This window comes from Borostomias antarcticus (assembly GCF_949987555.1).
Source record: "Borostomias antarcticus genome assembly, chromosome: 4".
Taxonomy (NCBI): Eukaryota; Metazoa; Chordata; class Actinopteri; order Stomiiformes; family Stomiidae; genus Borostomias; species Borostomias antarcticus.
This window is the reverse complement of record NC_140237.1, coordinates 21823045-21847493: the sequence shown is the minus strand read 5'-3', so window position 1 is coordinate 21847493 and position 24449 is coordinate 21823045. Positions and strand designations below refer to the sequence as shown.

Sequence of the window (24449 nt, the reverse complement as noted above, 5' to 3'; positions counted from 1 at the left end):
CCGTAGCACTACGGCGGCAGTTTCCTATGATAGCTTAAGATGTGGTAATGAGTCTTCTAGTTACATCTGTTTGTGTATGTTTTTCATTCGTTTGTTAGGCAAGAAACGTGCTTGGTCTAGTTGTATGTTTTCTGGGGCGTAAAGTCACCTGCGACGCCTTGTAAGCGCACATCTTATAAACGTATCAGTAATGTCCGAGACGAGCGGTCTCCAAATGACGACCCTGGAGGATCTGAGTTTGGACTCGGGTTACGGAGCCTCGGACTCCTGCAAGTCCCTCAGCACCACGTCCTCTAGGTCCCGGTATTCACAGGCGCTGGTCTCTCCACCGCGGGGGACCTGGTGGCACCGCGCCGATTCTTTGAACAGCAGAAACGGCAGCTGGGACACGGTCAATACGGCACCGGAGGACACGGAGGACATCCTATCCAAGTGTCACCGTCTACCGGAGCTTGAAGAATACCCCTGGACAGAACGTGAGATGGCAGAGGTCCTGCGTAAAATCTCCGGTGAAGACGCTGCATTCTCCGGGGACGCTGTCCACCGGCTGTCAGTGCTGCTGAGGAGAGCTCTCATTCGTATCGCCCGGGAGGCCCAAAGACTCAGCGAGCTGCACCGGAGATGCACGCGCTTCGAGATCCAGAGTGCCGCGAGGCTGGTGTTGAGCTGGGGGCTGGCGGAGAGGTGCGTGGCCGGGACCGTGAGAGCCATCTCTCTCCACTGCATGAGCTCGGGGGACACGCTGCACAAGCGGGGCAAATCCGCGCGCTGCGGACTGACTCTCTCCGTCGGCCGGTTCTTCAGGTGGATGGTGGACACGCGCGTGTCCGTGCGTGTACACGAGTATGCGGCCATCTGCCTGACCGCGTGCGTGGAGAGCCTGGCGGAGGTGGTGGGCGCGCGGGCGTTGATGGGGCTGGAGCGCGAGCGGGGCGGCGGGGTCACCGGGGTCACCGGGGTCACCTGGGGCCCTGTAACTGCCGAGGTCCTGGAGAGGGTCGTGAGCGACGACGTTGAACTGTGGGGAGTGCTTCAGAGCTACGAACATCTGATTTGCGGTAAAAACGCCAGTGGTGAGTTTATACTGTGTTTTGGCTCGTTATAGCCTAGCAATTGTTTTGTACCACATGTGCATGATTGTAGGTGCACAGCAGCAATACAATGGCACGATTGATCATGTGGTCCAAATGCACACGCCCCCCCCCCCCTCCCTCACTTAAACCTCCCCACTCTCCCGTGAGAAGGCACAGAAGGGAATGGACCGGCTCCAAGTCAGCTTTGGCAGAGGGGCAGAGAGCAGTTACGCAATAACCTCAGGGAGGTGAGGGATGGAAACAATACTTCCACTCAGGCAGATCATTCTTTCTGAGAGAGAGGCCCACGCGTATTATCCGATTCTGTCAACAGCCTATCTGGCAAAATAGAACCAGTGAACTAGCCTGCCCTGGGGGCTTCTCCCCCTCAGCTTCCCCCTCAGCATCAACAGCCATGAAAACCAAAGTGATACCAAATTTTATTTTGAGTGGAAGTACGTGTAGAGTTAGTTGTGTGTGAATCTATGTTGAGAGAAACCGGTACACTGTGGACTCACTCTTATTGACTTCTTGTTAGCTCCAGTCATTACGGTTTGCATGAGGATGGTTGGCACGGTAACGAGGGGTCAGCTTGTGGTTCACTGACCCCAGTGAAAGCTCATATGCTGTCTGATGTTGTAGGCTATGTGCCCCATTGTGAACCGATCATTCGATCATTCAATACAAATACCGCATGGACAAACAAACTGTAAAACGCAATTAAATTGAATGATACGTATTGTGTAGCCTACATTGTGACAAATAAACCGTCTTGCTTGAACCTTAAAGAAAAATCACAACCGAAAATACAGTAGATACAATACTGTAGGAGATATTCCTCTCCGAACCTGTCTGTCTCAGGTTTACCACTGAACACCAGGGTTAATAATTCCAGCAGCTACCACTGGATGGCACGGTAAAGCAATCATGATGATGTGTGGTGATATTAGTCTTTTCAGATATCATCAAGCCAAGGTTCCTGGGTTCACGTCGCCAGACAGGAAACAAGCATTTTGAGGCGGAATACCAGAGGAGGAAGTGGTAGATCCTCGCAGATAAACAAAGTCTTGGTTCCGATGCGCTAGCCAGATGTGTGTGTATGTGTGTGTGTATGTGTGTGTGTGTGTGTGTAGGCAGTGGAACCACGGTTCACGTCTTCCAAGTCAGAACACTAATTGAAGGGCATGTGAAGGAGCATGTTCTGGTCTCATACACACAACTACGGTAATAACAGTCTCATTATCGATAATGGACAACAGAATGTATGTGTCATGAGCAACGTGATCCCCTAGGCTTTATACAATAAGCTCCTCCCCCTTCTCCAGCAATGCAGAGCTGTACACGCACGAGGAAAATCACTTGGAACTCGGCTACACCTTCCGACCCAACACCGAATTAAGTGTCGTTGTTTCTCCTGTATTTACTTACATCTTTTACTAGGACACCTGCCTCTCCTGGAAGGATTTATGGTAGCGTGTGAGTTTTTTTTTTTTTTAAAACACTAGTTCCCAGCTTGTATGACTAGAAAATGCAATAGCAGTTCGCCATTAGACACCACACCTCATTAGCACCAGGGAGGCTGGCCTCCCCACTGCAGACACAAAGCAGCCCTCAGTCTCAGGCCTCTCTCTGGGACCGGGGGGTTGGGGGGGGGGGGCAGCTCCCTGCGCTGGCCAAAAGTTCCGAGGACCAAGGGTTACCTCCCAAAGAACCCAATACGAAACACATGCAGAAGAAGAACAGATGCTCTTCGGTCCGGTCCCTGACCATGTACTGAGCACTTGGACTTGGTCCCCGGGCGCCATGAATGATGGCCGCCCACTGCTCCTGGCTGCCCCTGGAGGAGGACGGCTTGGATGGGGGGAAATGCAGGGAACAATTTCCACCGGCGACCACCAAAGTTGCATTGTGTGTTTGTGTGTGTTGTGTTGTGTGCTATGTCACTGCTCACTGTGTGTACAGTAATATGTGTGTGATTGTGTGTAATGTGTGTGAATGTGTGTGTGTGTGTGTGTGTGTGTGTGTGTTTGTGTGTGTGTGTCTGTAATAAGTAATAAAACACTGACTGGTTGATGTTGAGAATGAGGGTCAGGTTCCATGGTGCTTGGTGAGTGTTGCCATATAGCAGTGCTTGAATTACAGGGGAAGCTTCAACTTCCTCCTGCTTCAACGCTTAACATCATATCACAACAACACTTTTCCTTTGAGGAATAGGCAATGACATTTAATATTGGCTAATGGACCGACCAAAACATCTTCCTGAATAAATGCTTCTCCTCCGTATCAAATCCCTTGCTCAGCGTTCTATGGCCGATTCTGTCCACAGACACAGCTGCAGATGTCGTTAAGGTCTCAGATCTCAGCAACGGCAGACCTCGACTGCCTGTGACTGTGAATGTGCTTCTGTGGTCTGGGATAGACCATGCACTCTGTCTTGTCTGCTCCCAGCTGACCTTGGGGTGGGGGGTTGGGGGGGGGGGGGGGGGGTTAAGCGCAGAGGACATTTCATCTGCGACCCTGATGCATGTGTGTGTGTGTGTGTTACCATGTGTCACCCATTGCACGTGTTGGTGTTTGTGTACGACAAATAAAGATGTCTCTTCTCTCTTCTCTTCACTCTGAGGTCCAGTCCCAACATATCACTCTAACTCTACATCTTTCCTGAAAACATTGAGTTTTCCTGAAGACATCTGAGTTTCATTAAGTATTGCATTGTTCTGTATATTACACACCATAGTTAAACTGCTTATATTCTAAGTGTATTGGACAATATTGGTCGGTACTGCTGCTGCTGCAGAGGACTTTTTTCCAAGCTTTGGGCGGGAAAACTGTTATCTCAGCCTAATCCTGCTCATGTCTGCTCACTGGTTTGGACTGAATGGACCTCAGGATGTGTGGAGCCTGTGTGTGTGTGTGTGTGTGTGTGTGTGTGTGTGTGTGTGTGTGTGTGTGTGTGTGTGTGTGTGTGTGTGGTGTGTGCGCGTGTTACTTCCAGGGCTCTGATTGGGGGACACTTCCTCAGAACTTCTGGGAAGTCAGCATGTCATGAACCCTGAGTAGCCAGGGCAGTGCCTTTTGGACTTCACCTTTGAACTTTACAGACCTCTCTGTTGGTTTTGTTGCTTTTCTGTTATAGACATCCATCTGTTTACAATGAGGCGGTGTGTGTACAGTAGATTGTGTGTTGACAGTTGGCACAATTGAAATGTCCCAGTAGGACTGGTGAAGTATAGATTTACAACCTCAAAGGTTTATTCATTTACAGTAGTTGAATAGACAACAAGGTCTGATCCACGAGGTACAATCAAGTGATGTATACTTTTTATCTGACCATTAATCAAGAGGCAACTTTAATTGCCAAACCGCAGACCACGTCATCCAGGATTGTCCGATATATCGGGCACCCAACGGAATGTGTGGCCTGACAGTTGTTGATGACTAAATGGTCACATGGCTCCTGGAGGTGTGCCCGGATATATAACTCGGCTGCCCCCTCACCCAGGCTCGGGGTGGTAAAAGGATAGCCCCTCTGCCCCGAGCCTGGGGGGGAGAGGAGAAACAACAACTTGACCTAACGAAGAAGAAGAAGAAGAGGCCTCTAAGCTCTTTAAAAATCCATTAGTGATTATCATACTGCATCTGACCGGTGCTTCACCCTTTATGGAAAATCTGGAAAGGTATTTTGCAGTGTCTTTCTCAGAAATAGAAAAACCACCTTGGTGGAAATCCATCTTCTGTTTTCTGGGTTCACAGGAAGGACAGATGGAGGGGATATTAAGCAGTCTTGGTGTCCTGGACTGATTCTGTTTAATCTCAAGGCTGTGACACTCGAACATCCTTCACTTTTTGTTCCTCCTTCCAGCAAATGCTGTCTTTCATCACTTTCATCAGAAACTGCTGTTTCACTGTTGTTTTGAAAGAGGAATGAGCATATTTTAACCAAACCAACGTAGTCATAGTCATTTTTATTTATAATGTGCACCCAACTACAGTTTGTTACAACTGACCAGGGTGAAAATGAGAGAAAAGAGGGGGAGGCACACGAGACAACCATCATTCACATGAAATAGGAACATAACTAGACACACACTAAATAACACACACATTCAAACTACCTACATTCAAATCAGCCTCGGAAAAGGAATGGGTCTTGAGCCTAGTCTTAAAGGTCTCTAGTGTGGGGGCGGATTTGATGTTGGAGGGGAGGTTGTTCCAGAGACCAGGGGCCGCCAATGTAAAGGCCTGATCTCCCCTTATCACCATCCTTGACCGTGGGACCTTCAGAAGCCTCTGGTCATCAGATCTAAGAGACCTAGCGCTTGACAATGTGTGCTGGGGCGAGGCGGTTCAGGGCTTTAAAGACGAACATGAGGATTTTGAAGGTCACTCACTGGGAGCCAGTGGAGGGGAGGCCAGGACAGGTGAGATGTGGTCCCTCATTCTGGAGCCCGTCAAAAGCCTGGCGGCAGGCTTATCCGCGATCCCAAAGCAGAGGGAGTTACAGTAGTCGATTCCTGAGAAGATGAGTATGAGGATGACCCTACTGAGGTCTTGAGGGGAGAGGAAGGAGCTGATTTTTGCGATGGTGCAGAGTTGAAAAAAGCAAGACTTCACTACTGAGCTCACTTGTCAAATATAACACTGAGGTTTCTGACCTGGGGTTTAACCAACGTGGACAAACTACCCAGGTAATTGGTGATCTGAGTAACAGAGGTGGTGGGGCCAAACAATGATGTCACCCTTGCTTTCATTCAGTTGCAAGAAGTTTTGGGACATCCATACCTTGATGTCGTTCAGACAATCCATCAGCCGGTCCAGACCACTGGTCATTCGTCTTCAGGGGGAGATAGAGCTGGGTGTCGTCTGCGTAACAGTTAGGAGATGTTGTGCCATTGGATGACTTGACTGAGGAGAAGCATGTAGAGAGAGAATATTATGGGACCCAGGATATAACTTATCTCTGCAGTATATCATGTATAGTACATTACATTTCTATTATATCATATTTTTCATTTAAATAACCTGAATGTTCTGAGTTGTGTGTATATCTGAATGTGACATTTCTCTCTTTCTCTCTCTCTCTCATGCTCAGAAAGGAGCTGTTGTGTAAGCTCTGTGACTGTGCCTCTGTTTTGCCGCAGACATACACACATACGCATACACACACACACACTTGAGGACAGCCCTCGTTTTTTGTTCAGCCACACACATGAAGAGAGAGTCAAAGGAAATGACTTAATCACATGATTATGAGAGGACGTTTAGTATACACAGTAGCTAGATTATGGTCCACACACAAACACACACGCACACACACACCACACAGGTAGGGATTATATAAAACACTCTGTTGTACTTTGTCCACACTAAAGACTGGCCTCTTGTTGTGAATGAATAGACTGCATGAAAAGACACTTGTTCAGTGCATGTGACTTTGCCTAAAGACCTCGACCTCGATGTCACACTCTGCTTCTGTCGTTGTCCGCCCAGTCTGGAGTCCAGGGCATGAGGTGTGAGGTGGGGCAAAAGGGTGTTGCTCTGTGTGAAAATGCTTTGAAACGCTCTCAGTATGCTGAGTTTTAACTCGACAATTCTAGTTCTGATATCTATTGGGGCATACAATTGACATGCAGACAGAGATACGAAAACATACTGAGGCACATGTGTTTGTCAGGCACGGGAATGCCACTGAAGAAAGTTACGTTTTGGTTTGGTGTCGACAATGTTCTACGGACACACACACACACACACACACGTGTCTGTAGAGTTGTTCCACAGCTAAACTACATACTGTAACAGACTCACCTCTCTCTTCATTGCTCTCCCCTGCGCGGCGTTGTCGATGAGCAACTGCGCGCATTGCGCACAACCTGCTCACTAATTTGCCATTTAGTCGGCCCTAATGATCTAATTAAAAAATCTGGCCCTGCCACCGTCTGCTCAGGACTCCTGCCTTTACCCGTGCCAAATATGAACGCTGTCAGGCCGACGGTGTCCAATGAAAGTTGGGAAACACACAGAGATACAGACAGAGGTTTGCTCATTTATGCGTCAGATACTGCAACACTGCATTTCATAATTCCAGGACACCACATAAGCACAGCTTGGAGTATTTCAGTCAAGCTAACAGACTCGGCCAGGTCTCTGCACTTCCCGCCATGTGTCCAGGAGCTCTTGAGGTGACCTCATGATAATCCCGATGACAGACCTGAGAAGGCAGACAGTCCAGTTCAGGGTTAGAAACAGGTTGTCACCGGGAGGGTCAGTGGGCTGGATACCCAGGTGTCTCATACACAATCCCAGATAGACGTCCTCTCTGTAGAGGGCTTTAACGTGCCTGGACGCCTCCAACAGCTTTCTGGGGAGGTCTAAAGACATGACGCGGCCCAGTCCCAGAGCACACGGCGGGTAGACCGACTCGGGGGAAACTGTGCTGGGTAGGTAGGTACCATTTGGAGGCGGGGTCCCGTAGAACAGCCTTCCATTCAGCCACACGTCCAGTCACGCAGTCGTGCCGCGGTGCGGTCAGCAGCAGGCCGACCAGGCTGCGCACGTCGAGGAACGCGTCCGAGTCGATCTCCGTGTCGGGGCAGCGGGGGCTCAGCCACTCCAGCGTCACCGCGGTCTTGATGGTCAGGTTTTCGTAGCCGTCCTGGAAGTCGCTCTGCAGTAGGTCTCTGTGCTCGTCACTCTCCTGGAGCACCTGCTCCTGGAGCCTCTCTGCCCCCTCTCCGCCCCCTCTATGCCCCCTCTCTGCCCCCTCTCCGCCGGGCAGCGCCAGCAGGAAGAGCAGACCCACCCCTTTGCCCAGTACCAGGCCCTCAGCACTCCGGGTGCCGCCCTGTAATAGGGCACCACCGGCACCATCGGAATCAGGAAGGGCTTGTTCTCCTGGCATTTCTTGGGCTCATCCACAACGAAGTGGTACTCATGCGGGTACTCCACCTGGTAGGGTCCTGGTGTGGCTGGCACAGCTCCGGTTGCCATTGGCTCTTGCCGACTCGTGTTTCTTGAAAGGTCTGGTAAGATCTGGTAGAGTTTGCACAATGATAAAAAAAAAAAAACAAGGATGCAGAAGAGCAACAGTCAGGAACCAACAGTACCGTTTAGAAGTGGTCATTCCATTTTTGTCACTAAAAAAGGGATATAATGGAGATCAACAAGTCAAGTAACCTAAAAGCTAAAACAGTAAGAGACTTGAATTGCAAAAAGTGACAGTTTATTTTCTCCATCTACTGTAACTAGCAAATTACTGTAGCACCTCTCTTAATACCGTAAAGATGTGTCTATGAAAGGTACATCTTCTATGGAAACAATTGAATGTATTCTGACAACTCTTTGAACATACTTGATCTAGTCAGTCATTGAATTTTAATCTGATATTTAATTTGCTTTTACTATTACTACTACTAATACTATTACTACTTTATTTTCTGATAACTGTACTTTTTATGAGTATAATTATCATTTTAAGAGTACAATTATAATCTTGGTTTGACTTATTACTTTATGTTGTCAATTGATTTGACACTTGTATACTTTATAAACGTCTACACTTACTGTCGAGTCAGAGTTAAACCTGATACCTGCACTCTGAAACCCAGATTGCTACAGTAATTAAAAACATATGTACTACAGTAAATAAGATAAACTAGTTACACTTGCATGGAAAAATGAACATGGATTTTTGTAAACTTAGAACAGTGCTCTGTTCTTTTCACATCTAAAAGACTCATTGAAATAACATCTCCAAGACAGGTTGACAGTCTCTTTAGACAGTTCTACTGAGACAGAGTCTCTTAGACAACTGCTCAAACAAGTGTGCAAGTGCTCTGTGGTATTAGTCATACAGGAGGAGGAGAAAAACAGTGTGTCAGCCTCAAAAGTCCCCAAGATAAACCTTTGCCACCAATAATGCTCCTATAAAGTCCAAATTATATTTTCACACTAGCAAATAATCCAAAAAGCCCTGGTGTCAATTATTGGCAGGTACTGTACAGTAGCTTAGATAAATACTGTAAGTACAATATGAAATGATTTGAAACAGACATGTGACAAGGGAAATTACAACTACTCTATTGTTCACAAGGCGCAGTACCACTTCCTGTTCAAGGGAGATAAAACATTGAAGTATACTGTATATATTTTCACATACTGTACACAAGCTGCAGTGACACTTCCTGTTAATTAGTGTTTTCCTGTCCATATGTGTCTAGAGGAAGTATTGGTTTATTACACTGCAGTAAGCATTTTATATATGCAAAAAATGGGTCTCTCTTCAAAAAAAACAACAGTTTACCACATCAATGTAGAAATATGTTTTATTTACAATAAAGCTTATTTGAACCAGTTTGGTTAAGCAAACAATGTCAACTTAGTTGATATGTCTACTTTTGATAGCATAGAATAAACAAACAAACTACTGCTTTGACATTGTAACTTAGTACAGTATGTCAACTATCTGCTATGAGGTTTGGTTGACAAACCAAGTAACACAATGTTAGGTCACACATGTTTTTGTGTTGAGAGAGACCTGCCTAAAAAGAGCCTTTTCGCAGCTGAAAGAAAATGTATCTGTTACAATATACCCAACACACATACAGTAGGTGAAAATAACCTCTGTAAATATGCTATTGTCGCAATGTGGACTTGAACAACCTATTCACTGTGGAACAACTATTCCCCGTGGAACAACCTATTCACTGTGGGGTAGGTTTGTCCGCCTGTCTCTCCGTGTCTGTGTTGTCTCACAAGCACTGTCAAAGTGAAAATGGCGACCGGCCTGGTGGAAGATTGGTAGAGCTGGTTGTGCTAAGCCAGCAGAGAATAGACATACCCTCTCTGGCCTGGCTTGTTGAGATGATCTCTGCTAGAGAAAGCTGTTTCCATTGTGTTGAAGACTGAGTCAGCAAATACCCCCCTCACTGTGGCACAGTGGCTGTGCATGTTTGCATGCGTGCACATTCACATGCGTGTTTCTGTGTGTGTGTGTGTGTTTCTGTGTGTGTGTGTGTGTGTGTATGTGTGTTTGTGTATGTGTGTGTTTCTGTGTGTGTGTGTGTGTGTGTGGGGTTGGGTATTTTTGCGTTACTAGGTCTGACGATGTGTTAGTGGCTGTTGTGATGGATCCGCCCCCTCCGGCTACTCGTCTGGTGTACCTGTCGTCTGTCTGTCCTGCTTGTCGTCTGTCTGTCCTGCTTGTCGTCTTTCTGTCCTGCTTGTCGTCTCTCTGTCCTGCTTGTCGTCTCTCTGTCCTGCTTGTCTTCTTTCTGTCCTGTCTGTCGTCTGTCTGTCCTGCCTGTCTGTCCTGCTTGTCGTCTCTCTGTCCTGCTTGTCGTCTTTCTGTCCTGCTTGTCGTCTTTCTGTCCTGCTTGTCGTCTCTCTGTCCTGTCTGTCGTCTGTCTGTCCGGCCTGTCTGTCCTGCTTGTCTTCTTTCTGTCCTGTCTGTCGTCTGTCTGTCCTGCCTGTCTGTCCTGCTTGTCTTCTTTCTGTCCTGCTTGTCGTCTCTCTGTCCTGCTTGTCTTCTTCCTGTCCTGTCTGTCGTCTGTCTGTCCTGCCTGTCTGTCCTGTCTGTCGTCTGTCTGTCCTGCCTGTCTGTCCTGCTTGTCGTCTGTCTGTCCTGTCTGTCCTGCTTGTCGTCTTTCTGTCCTGCTTGTCGTCTTTCTGTCCTGCTTGTCTTTGCAGGTTCCTGGTGGTGGACGTGGCTGAGCAATCAGCAACACTACTTACACCTGGATCCAGAAGAGATATGGGACCTGCTGCTGTGCTCTCTGCTCTGAGACAAAATTTTGGCCTTGTTTGGCATTTTTACTTATGATTTGTCACTATCCAACATTGCACCCATACACCTTCCACTCATGCACTCACACACACTACTGGTTACTGACTACAGTTCACACGCCATGGTTATTTAAGTTTAAGTTACCCTCGTTATGTTATTTCAGTTACTTATAATGAATCCTTTTGTTAATACTTAGTTGCCTGGTGGTGTGCGTCTCCCCCTTTTGTCATGGCCGACACTGTGACCAGTATATCAGAATCAGGTTGATTTTGCCAAGTGGGTTCACACAGACGAGGAATTTGCTTTGGTCTGTTGGTGCATGACAATAAACAACGTGCAAGAACAAGACAGGACAGTGCGAAATATACTCTAACAGAGTGACAAATGTGACCGCCAGGACCAAACCTCCAGTGGCGGTCGTAAATACAATGCTATACAATACAATGTACAATGCACTCTACAAAAACAGTCACCAAACACCGGAGCGTACAGGCGAAACAAGACAAAACAGTGCATATGATATTCTACACAGATGAGTGGCTTTGTGGTTAGACGCCACTTGGGGGAAAAAATTGATAAATCACCCCTCACTCCCCTCTCTCTCCCTCCCTCCCCTCTCCTCTCCTCTCCCTCCCTCCCCTCTCTCTCCCCCCCTCTGTGTGTGCAGGTGAGCTGTCCCTCCTGGCCCCTGGAAGCCTGAACGCGGAGGTTCCCGAGGAGGCCACGGAGAGCAGGGAGGATGTGTATGCCCAACTGGAGCTACGCACCCTGGAACAGGCCCTACTCACTACCTGTGTGGGAAGCATCTCAGAGCTCAGTGAGTGTGTGTGTGTGTGATAGTATAGCCGTAGTTAGTGCCCTCTGGTCTGTTTGTTGACACTGTGACCCCCACTCCCGTCTCTGGGGACAGGCCGACACAGAGGGGCCAGACCTCAGCGTCATTATGTAACAGTCTAGTGGTTGTACCAGCAAAACAAGGGCACCTTCACATCATCCCCAAGGTGTTACCTCCCCCTCTTTCTCTCTCTCCCTGTGACACACACACACAAACTTGTATGTGTGCCTTCATTGTGTGCTCGGGATTTTCTGAAGTGGCAATTCATAAAAAAGGGGGCCATAGATTAAATTAACAAACAAACGTTAGCTCCATGTTCCATCACTCATAAAGTTATCATTATTAAAGTTTACCCTGCCTTTTTCCTCTATCAGCCAAATTCTAAGTGTATTAAATTTTAAAAATGTCTTCATCCCGTCAGGTGACCTGGTATCTCGTGCCATGCATCACATGCAGCGTCTCAGAGCTGTGAGCCCCTCCCTCAGTCCGACCCGCCTAGCCAATCAACAGTCAGTATCCTGGGCTCCAGATGCCCTGCACACACTCTACTACTTCCTGTCCAGCCCCCAGATGGAGTCCCTGGAGAACCCCAGCCTAGGGCCCCCTGCCATGGTCCTGGGCAGAGAGAGGTGAGACGCTTGCTTGTGTGTGCATGTGTGTGTGTGTGTGTGTGTGTGTGTGTGTGCGTGTGTGTGTATGTGTGTGTGTGTGTGTGTGTGCACGCACTGGGACACTAAGTTATTGTTTCCCTCCACCTGGCAACAATTATGAAATCCCTGACCAGTGAGTCTCCAGTCCAGATCCAGCTCAGTGTTCCTGCAGGCCTCTGAGGTTCTACATGTTCTGATCCCTGGTTCAGATAGAGCCCAGCCCAAACTAGAACTACGATGAGGTGGCCCGTTTTAGAGCGGCAACAAAATTGCACGCTTTCACGGTCTTAGAAACATTCGTTTTAATATTATTATTATTATTTTTTTTTAAATAGGCAGTTATGAAACAAATGCCGTTTTAAAAGCGCTTAAGAGACCGTCTGCATGTCATACCTGAACCTGGCTTTAAGCTGCCGTAGTGTGTCAGCGAGGTGACCTCACCGCGTCCTTCCCCCTCCTCCGCTAGGCCCCTCCTACACCTCCCGCCGCTCACCGAGTGGATCAGGGTCGCCGTGGCGCACGCCGAGCACCGCCGCAGCCTATTGGTGGACAGCGATGACGTCAGACAGACGTCTCGCCTGCTCCTCCCAGGGATGGACTGTGAGCCGAGACAGCTGAGGTGAGGGTGGGGACTCTCGGGGGCGGGGGCGGGGTTAATCAAGGGTTAATCATGCAGACCAATTGATATCTGAACAGTACTGTACAGTTGTAAACCTAAAACCTAAAAACCAGCCCCTGTATTGAGCATCTGTGATGTACTTGATAATTCTCAGCATGCTCACTTGCATTCCTGACGTTCTGGTAGGGACTAGATGACCACTTCTCAACTCTTGCTGATAAGAGTGCATGCATGCTTCATAGAGGCATAGGGGATGTAATCATGAATGATACCTCCACCTCAATCACCTCCCTACTTCTCCTCCCTGCTCTCCCTCCATCCCTCCCTCCCGCCCTCCTTCCCTCCCTCCCTCCCTCTTTCCCTCCCTCCCTCCCTCCCTACAGGCCCGAGTGTTGTTCCGGCTCGGTCCGCCGCCTGGACACGGGGGCGGCCTCCGCCAAGTTCCGTCGGGAGCTGGGCTTCCGGATGTTGAGCTGCGGCAGGGCAGACCTGCTGGGCCCGGCCTCTCAGCTGCTGGGCCCGGCCGGGGTGGACACGCTGGACGACCAGGTACCGACCGGGGAGGGGACGCACGCGCGGGGGGGACAGGAGGGGCAGGGAGGACAGAACTGGACACTGGCAGAGGAACAGAATACTGTAAACTAGATGTACTGTACACTCTCTCTATTGGTCGATTTTAAAACCAGAGGTTTTGGGGGGGGGGGTTATACTCTTAGTCACTCGTTTTACATAGGTGAGTTCTGGCGAGTACTGCAGTAGTACAGTGACGTTTCCTACGTTAAATGCAATTTTTGTAAGACGCTATGGATCAAAGTGTCAGCTAAATGACTGTGATGTAATGTAAAGTCGTATTAACTTACCCAAGCCCAGGAAGCTTTTTAGTTTACTTTAGTTTATCGGCAATAGAAAAAAATGTCATCACAAATGATTACATCATAGCTTAAAACACTGTCAAGGATAACACCAAAAAGTGTCAGACTCATGCGGTTTTGTCACATGGTGTGTCATGGTGTGTTTGCCGCCGCCCAGGGTATAACCCCCCTGATGTACGCCTGCGCAGTGGGAGACGAAGCCCTGGTCCAGATCCTGCTGGAGGCCGGAGCGAGCGTGGACCTGCAGGTAACCACACACCTCTACACACCAGCACTCCTCCTCCACAGCCCTCCGTCCTGACGCATGTACGCTCCGCCAGCCGTTCTCACCCAGCGGTCTGCAGAGCGCCATCTAGTGGGCCGCGGAGGCAGTGGTAGCCTACTGCCAAATGGTTAGAAAAAAAGAAATAAAGTTTGATAATTAACAAACTTATCTAAATGTACTCAAGAATTCACATATATATATATATATATATAAAAAAAAATATATATATAATTTCAATGACCAGTTACGTTTGAATATCACCACACCAATCACATCCGAACGTGTTCAGCTAACGTAGCTTGCTAGCGAACATTCCCTCCGATGCAAATTTCCCTCGCTATCGGATGAGAAAAGTGACAGACCGCCAGTTTCTTTTCTCACGTATTTGGGAAGGTGGTCCTCAGAATTGTTTTAACTGTCAAAAGCGGGCCTTAAGTTACAAAAGGTTGAGAACCCCTGTGCTACGCTACCGTGCGCAACTGGTCTCCTTAGTCTCCGTTCGTGTGGACCGTGCCCCCCGCTGTGATCAGTGTCTCTCCTCAGGTACCGGGCTGTTCTCCCAGACACCCCTCTGTCCACCCGGACCGCCGGCGCTGGGTGGCCCTCACGCTGACCGTGCTGCATGGACACCTCTCCGTGGCTCAGGTGAGACCTCCACGGAAACTTCCAGAACTCCTGGCTGATGATGTCATCCCGGTAAATGGGCTGTATTCTGGTGTAGAGGGCCTCAGCGAGAGGGGGGGGGGTTGTTTTGGTACGGGGCGGGACAGCGTTTACGCTGCTGTAGTCGTCTGACCGCCCGCCTGTGTCGGCAGCTGCTCCTGGAGGCCGGGGCGGACGTGGAGGGCACGGCGCTGACCGACGGACAGCAGAGCTCGGCCGAGACGCCCCTCCAGCTCGCCTCTGCTGCTGGTGAGTTCACGCACACACGCACACACTCACACACACACAACTAGGGCTGGGTATCGAGTCGAATTTCAAGAATCGAATCGTTTCTGTTTTGTTTTAGCTGTAACCTTAATTACATGACTGCCAAGTTATGCAACACATCAATACTAGGGCTGGCTATCGATACTGATTTCCCAAAATGAATGAATGAATGAATCATTGAATGAATTAATGAACTATTCATTCCTTCATTTATTCATTCAAAAAAATTTAATAAAAGATCGATTTTGGGATTCATGAATCGATTCGGAATCATTTGATTCAGAATCGATGAATCGATTTTTTAAACCCAGCCCTACACACATACACACACACACGCACGCACCTTGATAAGCCATCCAACTGTTATATGTGTGTGTGTGTCTCCAGGTAACTATGAGATGGTGAGCTTGCTGCTGGCCCATGGTGCCGACCCTCTGATCAGAGGGCATGATGGGAACACGATGACGTCATCGCTGTATGAGGACATGAACTGCTTCAGCTGTGCCGCAGCACATGGACACAGGTACTGCAGCTGGCCGCCGTGTGTCTTCCGCCCTCCGTCAGTGTGTGTGTGTGTGTGTGTTTGTTTACTCACGCTGTCCTTCACCACAGGAACGTCCTGAGGAGACTACTGACCCAGCCACAGCAGAGGAAGGAGGACGTCCTCTCCCTGGAGGAGATCCTGGCCGAGGGGGTGGAGGAGGAGGAGTACGAAGTGGGGGCGAGCCCATTTAGAGGTTCAGCAGCTCTTCCTCCCTCCAGACCCAAGACCCCCAGATTGAGCTCCAGGACCCCCGGATCCAGCCCCATGCCCAGGGTGTGTAAGGCCAGGATGAAGGCTCTCCAGCAGGCTGCCTACTACAGCGCTGAGCACGGCTACCTGGACATCACCATGGAGCTCAGAGCGCTGGGTACGTTACCGCAGCGCATGTTCACTTATCCCCGGACAGCCGGTCTCAGCTGAGGCGTTTTTCCGAACGGCGTACTGCCTCGGCCCCGTCGTCTCACATCGGGACGCGTGACCTTTGACCCCCCTCTGTCTCGCCAGGTGTGCCGTGGCAGCTCCACGTGTGGCTGCGGTCTCTCCAGAGCGCCCGGCTGCTGGCCAGGGAGGACGCCGCTCTCTCCCTGCTCGCCGACTTCGCCTCCGTCAGGCCCGACGACTACCGCCAGAAGCTGGTCTCGCTCGGCCTCCCTCTCATGTTCGGCATGATCTCCACCAGCAAGGTGCGCCGTCGACGCCGCGAACTCCGCCGGCCGCCACACCGGTGCCCGTTTCCTCGTTTCGGGCAAGGGGTTTCGGCAAAGGCCTGGCGGGTTTAAGATGTCAGGACGATGGCACGGTTAAATGATCCTGATCTCATTTCCCCTGCAGGATTATGCGATGACCAAGAGGCTGGCCTCAGTGTTCACCCACTGCTACGGTCCTGCTCCTGTCCCCGCTGTCCCCCAGATGGACACCGCCCTGTCCACACAGCTCGGTAACATGCTTAGATGTTCACGCTGGGTTTCACCCTTCAAGGATCAGAAGTCTATAGACTTTGTTCGGGTCCCTAAGAAAGAAAATAATTCCATCGACAGATTTAGCTACAATGTCCGCAAACCATTAAGCTAGGTTGCCAAATTACTGTTACCTCATCGTCCACCATATTTGTTGATTAATTATTGACTGGAGACGTCGCAGTCACAAAGAGTTCACAGTATGTTCATATTAATGCCTAGTAAACACAATCAAAAGACATACTTCAACGTTTTACCTCAGGATGGTCTGACTCAATCTCTTACTGTAAGACAGGTTCAGATACAAGTCAAGAGCTCAGACCAAAATGGGAGCATTCATGACTTTCATGACCCGTCAAATTTTATGCAAAGGCTTGCGATAAGACTGAGGTCTTGTCTTGGTAGTTGTATCTGAAACCAGTATTTGTAGCAAACTACAACTCTCTCTCTCTTTGCTTCAGGCTGGACTCTAGTGTCCCATGAGTGTCATGGCACGTTACTGTTCAGGACTCTGGTTGACTCTGTCCTTGTCTCCCCTCAAGACGCTCATTTCCTGAACAACGAGGAGATGTCAGACGTGACCTTCATGGTGGAGGGGCGGCCATTCTTTGCCCACAGGGTCCTGCTGATGTCCGCCTCCGACAGGTACGTACGCTCCTCCTAGAGCTCTCCTGGTAGAGTGACCAGAGGGTTTCTCTCTAAGAGTCTCTCGTTTTCACCACGACAATACGGCGTCATTTGTCCCAAGCTGATAGACTCTTTCTCTCCGGTCAGGTTCAGATCCCTGCTGGGTCCAAGTGGGTCAGGCGGTTCCCCTGACAACATGACCATCCACGTCAACGACATCATCTACAGTACCTTCCAGGTGGGAAAAGTGTTACCCAATCAACCTAGTAGTAGTACCTACTACTACTTACTACTACTAGTACTAGTACTACTACTATTACTAACATCACACTAATTACTATGTGCTGTCTGTTGGTCCGGGCTCAAATAGTATTTGACATTCTTTCAAATGCATTAAGTGCCTGGAGTGTCAGAGAGGGAGGTCATTTTTGGGACTAGCCCATTGGTTCCATAATGCCAATCGAGATCAATCAAGACAGAGAATTATTTAACATAACTTCAAATAGTATTTGGATGCAGGTGTGCAGTATTTGTCTTGCGTGTTACTGTGGACTGTATGCATACTGACCCTCGCGACCTCTGTGTCCCTCGTCTTCCAGAGGTTGATGAGTTCTCTGTACTGTGGAGGGACTGAGGGTCTGACGCTGACACAGGCGGACGCCACCGAGGTTAGAGCCCAGTCTTGTTCCACTCACACCCCTCACATACCCGCCCCAGTGGCACTGGTCGGACTGGCGTGGTGTTAAGTGCCGACCGTCCCTCTCCTTTCCTCTGCAGTTGCTGCCAGTGGCGTGTTTCTTCCAGCTGAGGGCGCTGGTGAGGTGCTGTGAGATCCAGCTCTCTCGGACGGTTACCCTGGACAACTCTGTCCACGTGTTTCAGACTGCTAAGGTAAAAGGAGCGGTTTCCGCCACATTCCCACCATGGTCAATGCTCTTCTCTCTGGTTTAAAGCCGCTGTACCGGTAAATTCTAAATAGTCAAGACGCTCTCTCTCTCTGTGCAGGACTATGGGGCTACAGAGCTCAGGAGGTTCTGCGAGGGATTCTTTCTACAAAACATGGAGGAGCTCCTGGAGAAAGAGGACTTCCACAGGCTGCTCCTAGGAGGGGCCAGTATAGACCTACACACCCCGAGGACAGGGTCCGAGAGTGGGCCAAGCCGGGACCAACACTGCCCTCTCCTGGAGGATCTAGAGGTCACTTTAGTCCACAGGCTATACTCACTCTATCCTGCCTGTAGAGAGTAGAATCTCACTGTTAACAATAGCTTTAACAGATGTAAGTAATGTAGTACAGTAATAGCTTCAACTTGCTCTCTGATTGGCTGGTTGGATTTGCCATAATTAGCTTTCATGTGTCCAATCCGGTCAGATCTCCACTAAGGCAAACCAGTTTGACAGAGCCTTACTGTGGCTAAAGGAGAAGCACCCCCTTGTGGGCAGAGCAGCCATTACAGAATACACACGTTTTGTGTGTGTGTGTTTTTTTTAACCATATGTAGATAATCTTAACTTTGAAGGTGTAAATGTACATATGTTAATAAATGTTTTTCTCATATTCACAGTATATTTTCCTGTCACTGACATTGGTGCATTTCATGGATTCGGAAGAACGATTCCCACGACCTTGATAAAACGTGCACATTCCTAAATAGACACACACACTTCTCGAGCAGAAAGACATGGCACGCAGCTCCAAAGTCAACAGATTTATTTCCTTTTGCACTGAAGTTGTTCACAGTTATGTTAGATGGGGATATTCTACATTGCCAGTGGCTATCCTGCTCAGTACCGGCCGCCAGCGTTCTGCCCGCTGCTCCTCCGCGTGGTCTGGCCTCCCAAAGCACGGACTAGGAAGGAGAACATGGATAGGTATTGCTTTGTTTGCTCTCTGATACCGGTGCCCACCCAGGTGTGAGTGGCAGGATTCCCCTCAGAGAGAGAGAGCGCGTGTGTGTGTGTGTGTGCGTCTGGAGGATGCATTGCACAATGATGTGCACGATTATAAATAAAGGAGAGAGGGAGGGGAGGGGAGGGGGGGGGGGGGGCAGTAGAAGATAGAAATCAGACATAAAAAAGATGCGAGAACAAACAGAAAGACAGAAATAAAGAGAAATAAACAACACAAGAAAACAGACCCCAACGAAAGAATTAGAAGGAAGAGAAAATTGACGGAACAATTCCAACAACGACATGCAAAGAAAAGACGAATGCTGGACATGCAAACTACAATACAAGGTAAAAGCTGAGAGTAGGAATCCCCTCGGGTTTTTAAATAAGTTCATCAGCAAACTAGTCTTATTTACAGAATGAGCAGTCGGTGAGTCTCGAGTCTTCAAATACACAAGGGGAAGAAGCTGACAATTATCAACAGGGCTCGTTCCTCACAAAGACGCTAGTCTACATTCTTAAATTACGGTAAATCATTTCTCCAAACTTATATTAGCCTACAAACTTTCTCCTCACAGCTGGGAAAGAGTGAATGTTCACAAAAATTGCATGAATTCTGAATGATCAATAACTTAAACATGACAAAAATATCCTTAAATAATCTGATGTAAGAAACACATTTTCTACATCATGTATATAAATAACCCAGAATACAATTGAAACAAGATGACAAAATACATTAAAGGTACAAAAATATACACGATATATTCACTGTTGTCTGAATCCTGCAGATACTTCAAAAGAACATGAACAAAACTGAACACTAACTGAAAAGCTTGCCATGGCTCACTCATCAAAAGAGCACGGATGATGAAACAAGTTCATTGACATAGATAAGACATGTCCTGAAATAGAAAAAAAAGAACACAATTTTCCTAAACATAATGTCACAACTACACATTTGTACATACACAATGTATTTAGTCTGTACAACAGAACAGATCATTCACTTGTGTGTACCCCCTCCCCTCCCGCCCTCCCCAAAGTACTCCATCAGCAGAGTTCAGCTAAAGTGTTCAAATCTGGTCGTTCACAAAGAAAGACTACATTAAAAGGAATTACAATCCAGCCAGTGTCCATCTGGGTTCAGAGACACCACCCGCCAACTTTCATCATAGCCAGTGGTACCTCCACTCGTCAGTATGTGCAAGTCATTACATCCCCCTGCATATGAATACAGTGTGTGTGTGTGTGTATGAGAAAGAGAACAAGAGAAAGGAGGTGACGTGTGTGTGTGTGTAGGTGCGCGCGTGTGTGTGTACAGTAGGTTTGACGAACATTGTCTTAAGGCTTATCTTCATATCTCTTCAGCTGTGTTTTTCTCGGGAGGACGACGGAGTGAGGATATGTACTCTAGAGGAAGGGGGGGGGGTCATTAGAAGCCTTGTGTGTTGGGGGGGGGGGCAGCGGTGTGCAGTGTGAAGTCTCTCTCTCTGTGTCCTCTGTCTCTCTGCCTTACTTAGTCCTGATGAGAGGTGTCTGTGTCAGACACGGGCGGCCATCTTGTGGAGCAGGAGGAGGGCTTTAATAGGTTTTTTGGATGATCCCTGGTGGTAGAGACAAGTCAAGCCATCACACACACACACGTCGAGACCAGAGTCGACACACACCCAGACAGAGATGGGGGAGGACAGGGTAGGAGGAACATGGCTACATGTGCTACTTATTGTAAAATACTTGATTGGCTTCTTTAAACTGAAATAGTCATTCCATTATAATACAGTACAAAAGTTTATAGGCAATCATCAAAAAAGTAGTTTTTTTTAAATTTTTTAGAGAGAGCCCCCTAACTCCTCAGGCGTTCTCTTCTCGCGCCTTTGGGCTTGTATTAGTTTAACGACCTGATAACTGGTTATCGTCTAGTCATGCAGAGCTAACCCTCGTTTCTTAAGGTTGTTCCTGTGTCCTGTTGGTGGCAGCCATCTGTGTTTTGTCTCTGCCCGGGGGGCATTTAGAGTCATTGGGCGGGGGCTCGTTTCGCCTGCTGCCGGGGGCATGCTTGGCGGGGGGGCTAGGCGAGGCCGGGGGGCCAGGGGGGTGGGAGGCCTGGCTGTTCTTCTCATCTGAAAAAAGCTGTTTAATTACGTCAAAGAAGTTACTCAATGGGCTGCCTAGGTACACAGATGGGAAGAAAAGAAAAGAGAGAGAGAGAACAAACAACGAATGAGCAATGGGGTTAACGACAGGAAAGATGGTGGTGATGGAGGGATGAGGAGGAGAGGAGCTGGTTAAAGGAGACTCTTGAGGCATGTAAGAGACAAAGATAGAATTTTGGCGGAATCTTTGTTAACGCGTCAGTATAGTTAGTCAACGCGGCTTATGTTGTACCGGTGTGTTAAGTGTTAAAGCAACAAATCAGGGGTAGGGGGGGTCGATCAAGCGATCAAGAACACACATTCAAGACGACTGCAACTTCTGAACGGCTGATATGCGCAGCGGTCCAGTACGCGTCGGTACCGCCTGTAGAGTCTCCTTTCGCCAGGCGTGGTGAGAGTGATGTCGAGGGAGGGCTGGGCGGAGCTCTGGAGGGGTTCAGGCAGAGGGGCTGGAGGCTGCGGGCCTGTCTCAATACTCTTCAGCTCATTAACACACAGCCTCCTTTCCTTGAGTGGAAAGGAAGCCACTATGAACTTCAAATAAATCAATAAATAAAAATGTCTTTAACCAGAGAAATCGCACTGAGATTTGCGTCTCTTTTTCGGGTGAGCCCTGGACAAAAATTGACATCATCTCCATGCTTTCTCCTTTCCTCATTAAATGTGATTTACTAACCTGAGGATATACTACACCTATACTGATATAGTCCCATCATCCAGTAGTCAGATCAGATGATGATAGCAGCAGGAAGGATGGACGGACTATAAGGAGCTAAAGGTACAGTAGGAAGTGTTTCCTTAGTGTGTGAACCAGAGCCCCCTGCCTTCCTTCCAAAGCTCCGGTCAACTCTCCTTCTCAGCATGGTTAAGGCACACGGCAGGTTCGTTAGTCAATACCCAGACACCACCACATCAGATTACTGTACATGCAACCGCACACAAGACATTTCAATATTCCCCTTTGTATGATTGTCAAGCCAAGTGATAGCCGGCTGTCTGATGTGTAACATAACTGTCTACAGTATAAACCATAGTGACCCTCTAAGATCTCAAACTGCTTCTCATCCATACGCTATGGTATTGTTATGATAGCATGATTGTTGTTTTGTATAGCAGTCACTTACCATTGTACTCGTGTTACATGAACACTTAAAAAAAAAAAAATCTAAAATCATCTTGATCATGGAAAGAATAGGGAAGGGGGGGGGAGTGGCCATCTCACAGGGGAGGAGCCTACCACACAGTGACACAGCCGTGCAAAAGATTGGCGCCACACTCGGGAACGCACGCACACACACACACGTGTTATATCACTCTTAAAGGTAGCACAGTGTGAGTGGTGTAGGTAGGTAGAGCAGCAGGCTGTTAGGGGTGTTACAACGTTATAACCGTGTTATAACAGGGAGGGGGGGGTGTAAACAGAGAGGTTCCAGGGGTCCAGGTTCCTGGTTCTTACCACGCTTGGAGGGTTTGCTGGTCAGAGTGTCTGACCGCTGGGCCATGTCTAGGAGCAGAGTAGAGAGTCACTCTAACGCCACCGTACCAGCTTTACTGAGGGTCAACTTGGGCTGTGTCTGAAGGCCCTAGCTCCATTCTGACTGTGTGTGTGTCTCTGACTCTTTAGTGATCTAGTATTTACTCTGTAGTGATCTAGTATCTATCTGTAGTGATCTAGTATCTATCTGTAGTGATCTAGTATCTATCTGTAGTGATCTAGTATCTATCTGTGTCAGGACAGGGTTGTAGGAGGAGAAGCGGTCTGAGATGATAAGCAGGACTTTCACCCATGGTCCACACAGGCAGGCAGACACACACACACACACACACATACGCGTGTGCACACACACACACGCACCCACAAACCTGCGTGGAAAGCTAGTCTCCTATTGTACATCTGAGTGTTTCTGATCATCATAAAAGCACTATACATACATGCTTTGGTCTTAGATATCTATTGTTTCAATACAAACAGGAAGTTACATAACAACTGTTTGGAAAAACATAAGAAAGGGATTAGGGTTGGTTGGTCTACATGGCATCGGCTTCCAATCTGTGACAAAAACACATGCTTTTATTCCCATGTGTTATGTTGTCCCATAGATGACACACACACACACACACACACATACACACACACACACACACACACACACACACACACACACACACACACACACACACACACACACACACACACACACACACACACACACACACACACACCAGAGACCTGCTGTGAAGAATTAATTTTTTCATACCCAGAGCCACAGGCACACGCCATTTGACTGAGACGCTTTGAGATGGACTACCCAATGGGTGTCATGTTAGTTGCTTTCAAATCTCTTCCAGCAGTGCGACCTGGCTAGCGAATACAAACGCCGGCACCTCACATTTCAATCAGGCATTTCCGTTTAGAATTAGCAATTTTTCTGGCGTTTGCCGGTCCCAGACAGCGTGTGTGAGCGGCTCTGAACACGCCCAGGTGATCCTGCATTCCACCCAGCATGCCAATCATTCAAGTCCCTCAAGGCTGCCCAGGTTAGAATAAGCTGTGAATGACAATAAGCAGCACGGCATGGACGACAGAAGGATGGAGAGAGAGGGAGAGAGGGAGGGAGAGAGAAGGAGAGGCAGAGAGAGAGAGAAAGAGGGATGGAGGGGGAGAGAGAGGGATGGGGTAAGGAGAGAGAAGGAGAGGCAGAGAGAGAGAGAGAGAGAGAAAGAGGGATGGAGGGAGGGAGAGAGAGGGATGGGGAAAGGGAGAGAGAGAGAGAGAGATGACAGACAAGCTGGAGTCAACTCTTGTCGATTCTAGAAAATGAAGCGTTTCTGGCACCGACTGGGACAAACCAGTCGTGGCCTCACTTTAGGGAGGAAAGAGCAAAAGGGATGAGCATGGGATGAGAAAGGGATGAGAACGGGGTAGAGAGACAGAGGGACGGGGTCGTTAGTACAGCTGGGTGGCGGTGATGGCTGAGGTAGTGTACAGTTCAAACGGCTGATAACAGTTCCCATCTGTGACAAGGCTAGTGGACCATGCTCAGCGTGCTAAGTGTCCAATAAGTGTAGCAAAAGAGTATGCTTGCCGAAGAGTTGAATCACATGAATACTCTCTCGGTAATCTCCCAATATGCAATTCTGCTGAACAGCAACGTTCAGCGATCCAGCCCAACACGCACGTTGGTTTTTCATTGCAGCACCAAAATAAAACACCTATTTCAGCCACGCCGATTCGCGTTGATTAGCAGAGA

The 24449-nt window shown here is 48.5% G+C and overlaps 2 protein-coding genes and 1 pseudogene across 3 annotated transcripts in view; 1 reads left to right on the top strand and 2 right to left on the bottom strand.

Annotated features, from left to right (window-relative positions):
- Positions 1-214: 214 nt before the first annotated feature.
- On the top strand, positions 215-18400 carry LOC311308421 (ankyrin repeat and BTB/POZ domain-containing protein 2-like; the record flags this gene model as incomplete). The annotated part of the gene is made up of 17 exons (XM_084437380.1): positions 215-1073; positions 11522-11671; positions 12111-12318; positions 12806-12958; positions 13342-13507; positions 13988-14077; positions 14639-14740; positions 14911-15007; positions 15413-15548; positions 15638-15936; positions 16074-16252; positions 16401-16506; positions 17068-17170; positions 17300-17390; positions 17752-17820; positions 17930-18043; positions 18158-18400. The coding sequence occupies 17 exons, from the start codon at positions 215-217 to the stop codon at positions 18398-18400; spliced, it is 3165 nt and encodes a 1054-aa protein (XP_084293506.1).
- LOC311308069 (beta-1,3-galactosyltransferase 2-like) lies at positions 7197-8060 on the bottom strand (annotated as a pseudogene). The gene has a single exon. The product of its transcript is annotated as a beta-1,3-galactosyltransferase 2-like (transcript).
- A 2589-nt stretch (positions 18401-20989) lies between the features above and the next one.
- The window catches only part of brsk2b (BR serine/threonine kinase 2b), a gene marked incomplete at both ends in the record, with an annotated part of 87230 nt that continues 83770 nt past the window's right edge, over positions 20990-24449 (bottom strand). Inside the window, one exon of the mRNA XM_084436843.1 lies at positions 20990-21209. Coding sequence (XP_084292969.1) covers positions 20990-21209 — 220 coding nt within the window. The remainder of the gene's footprint in view (positions 21210-24449) is intronic.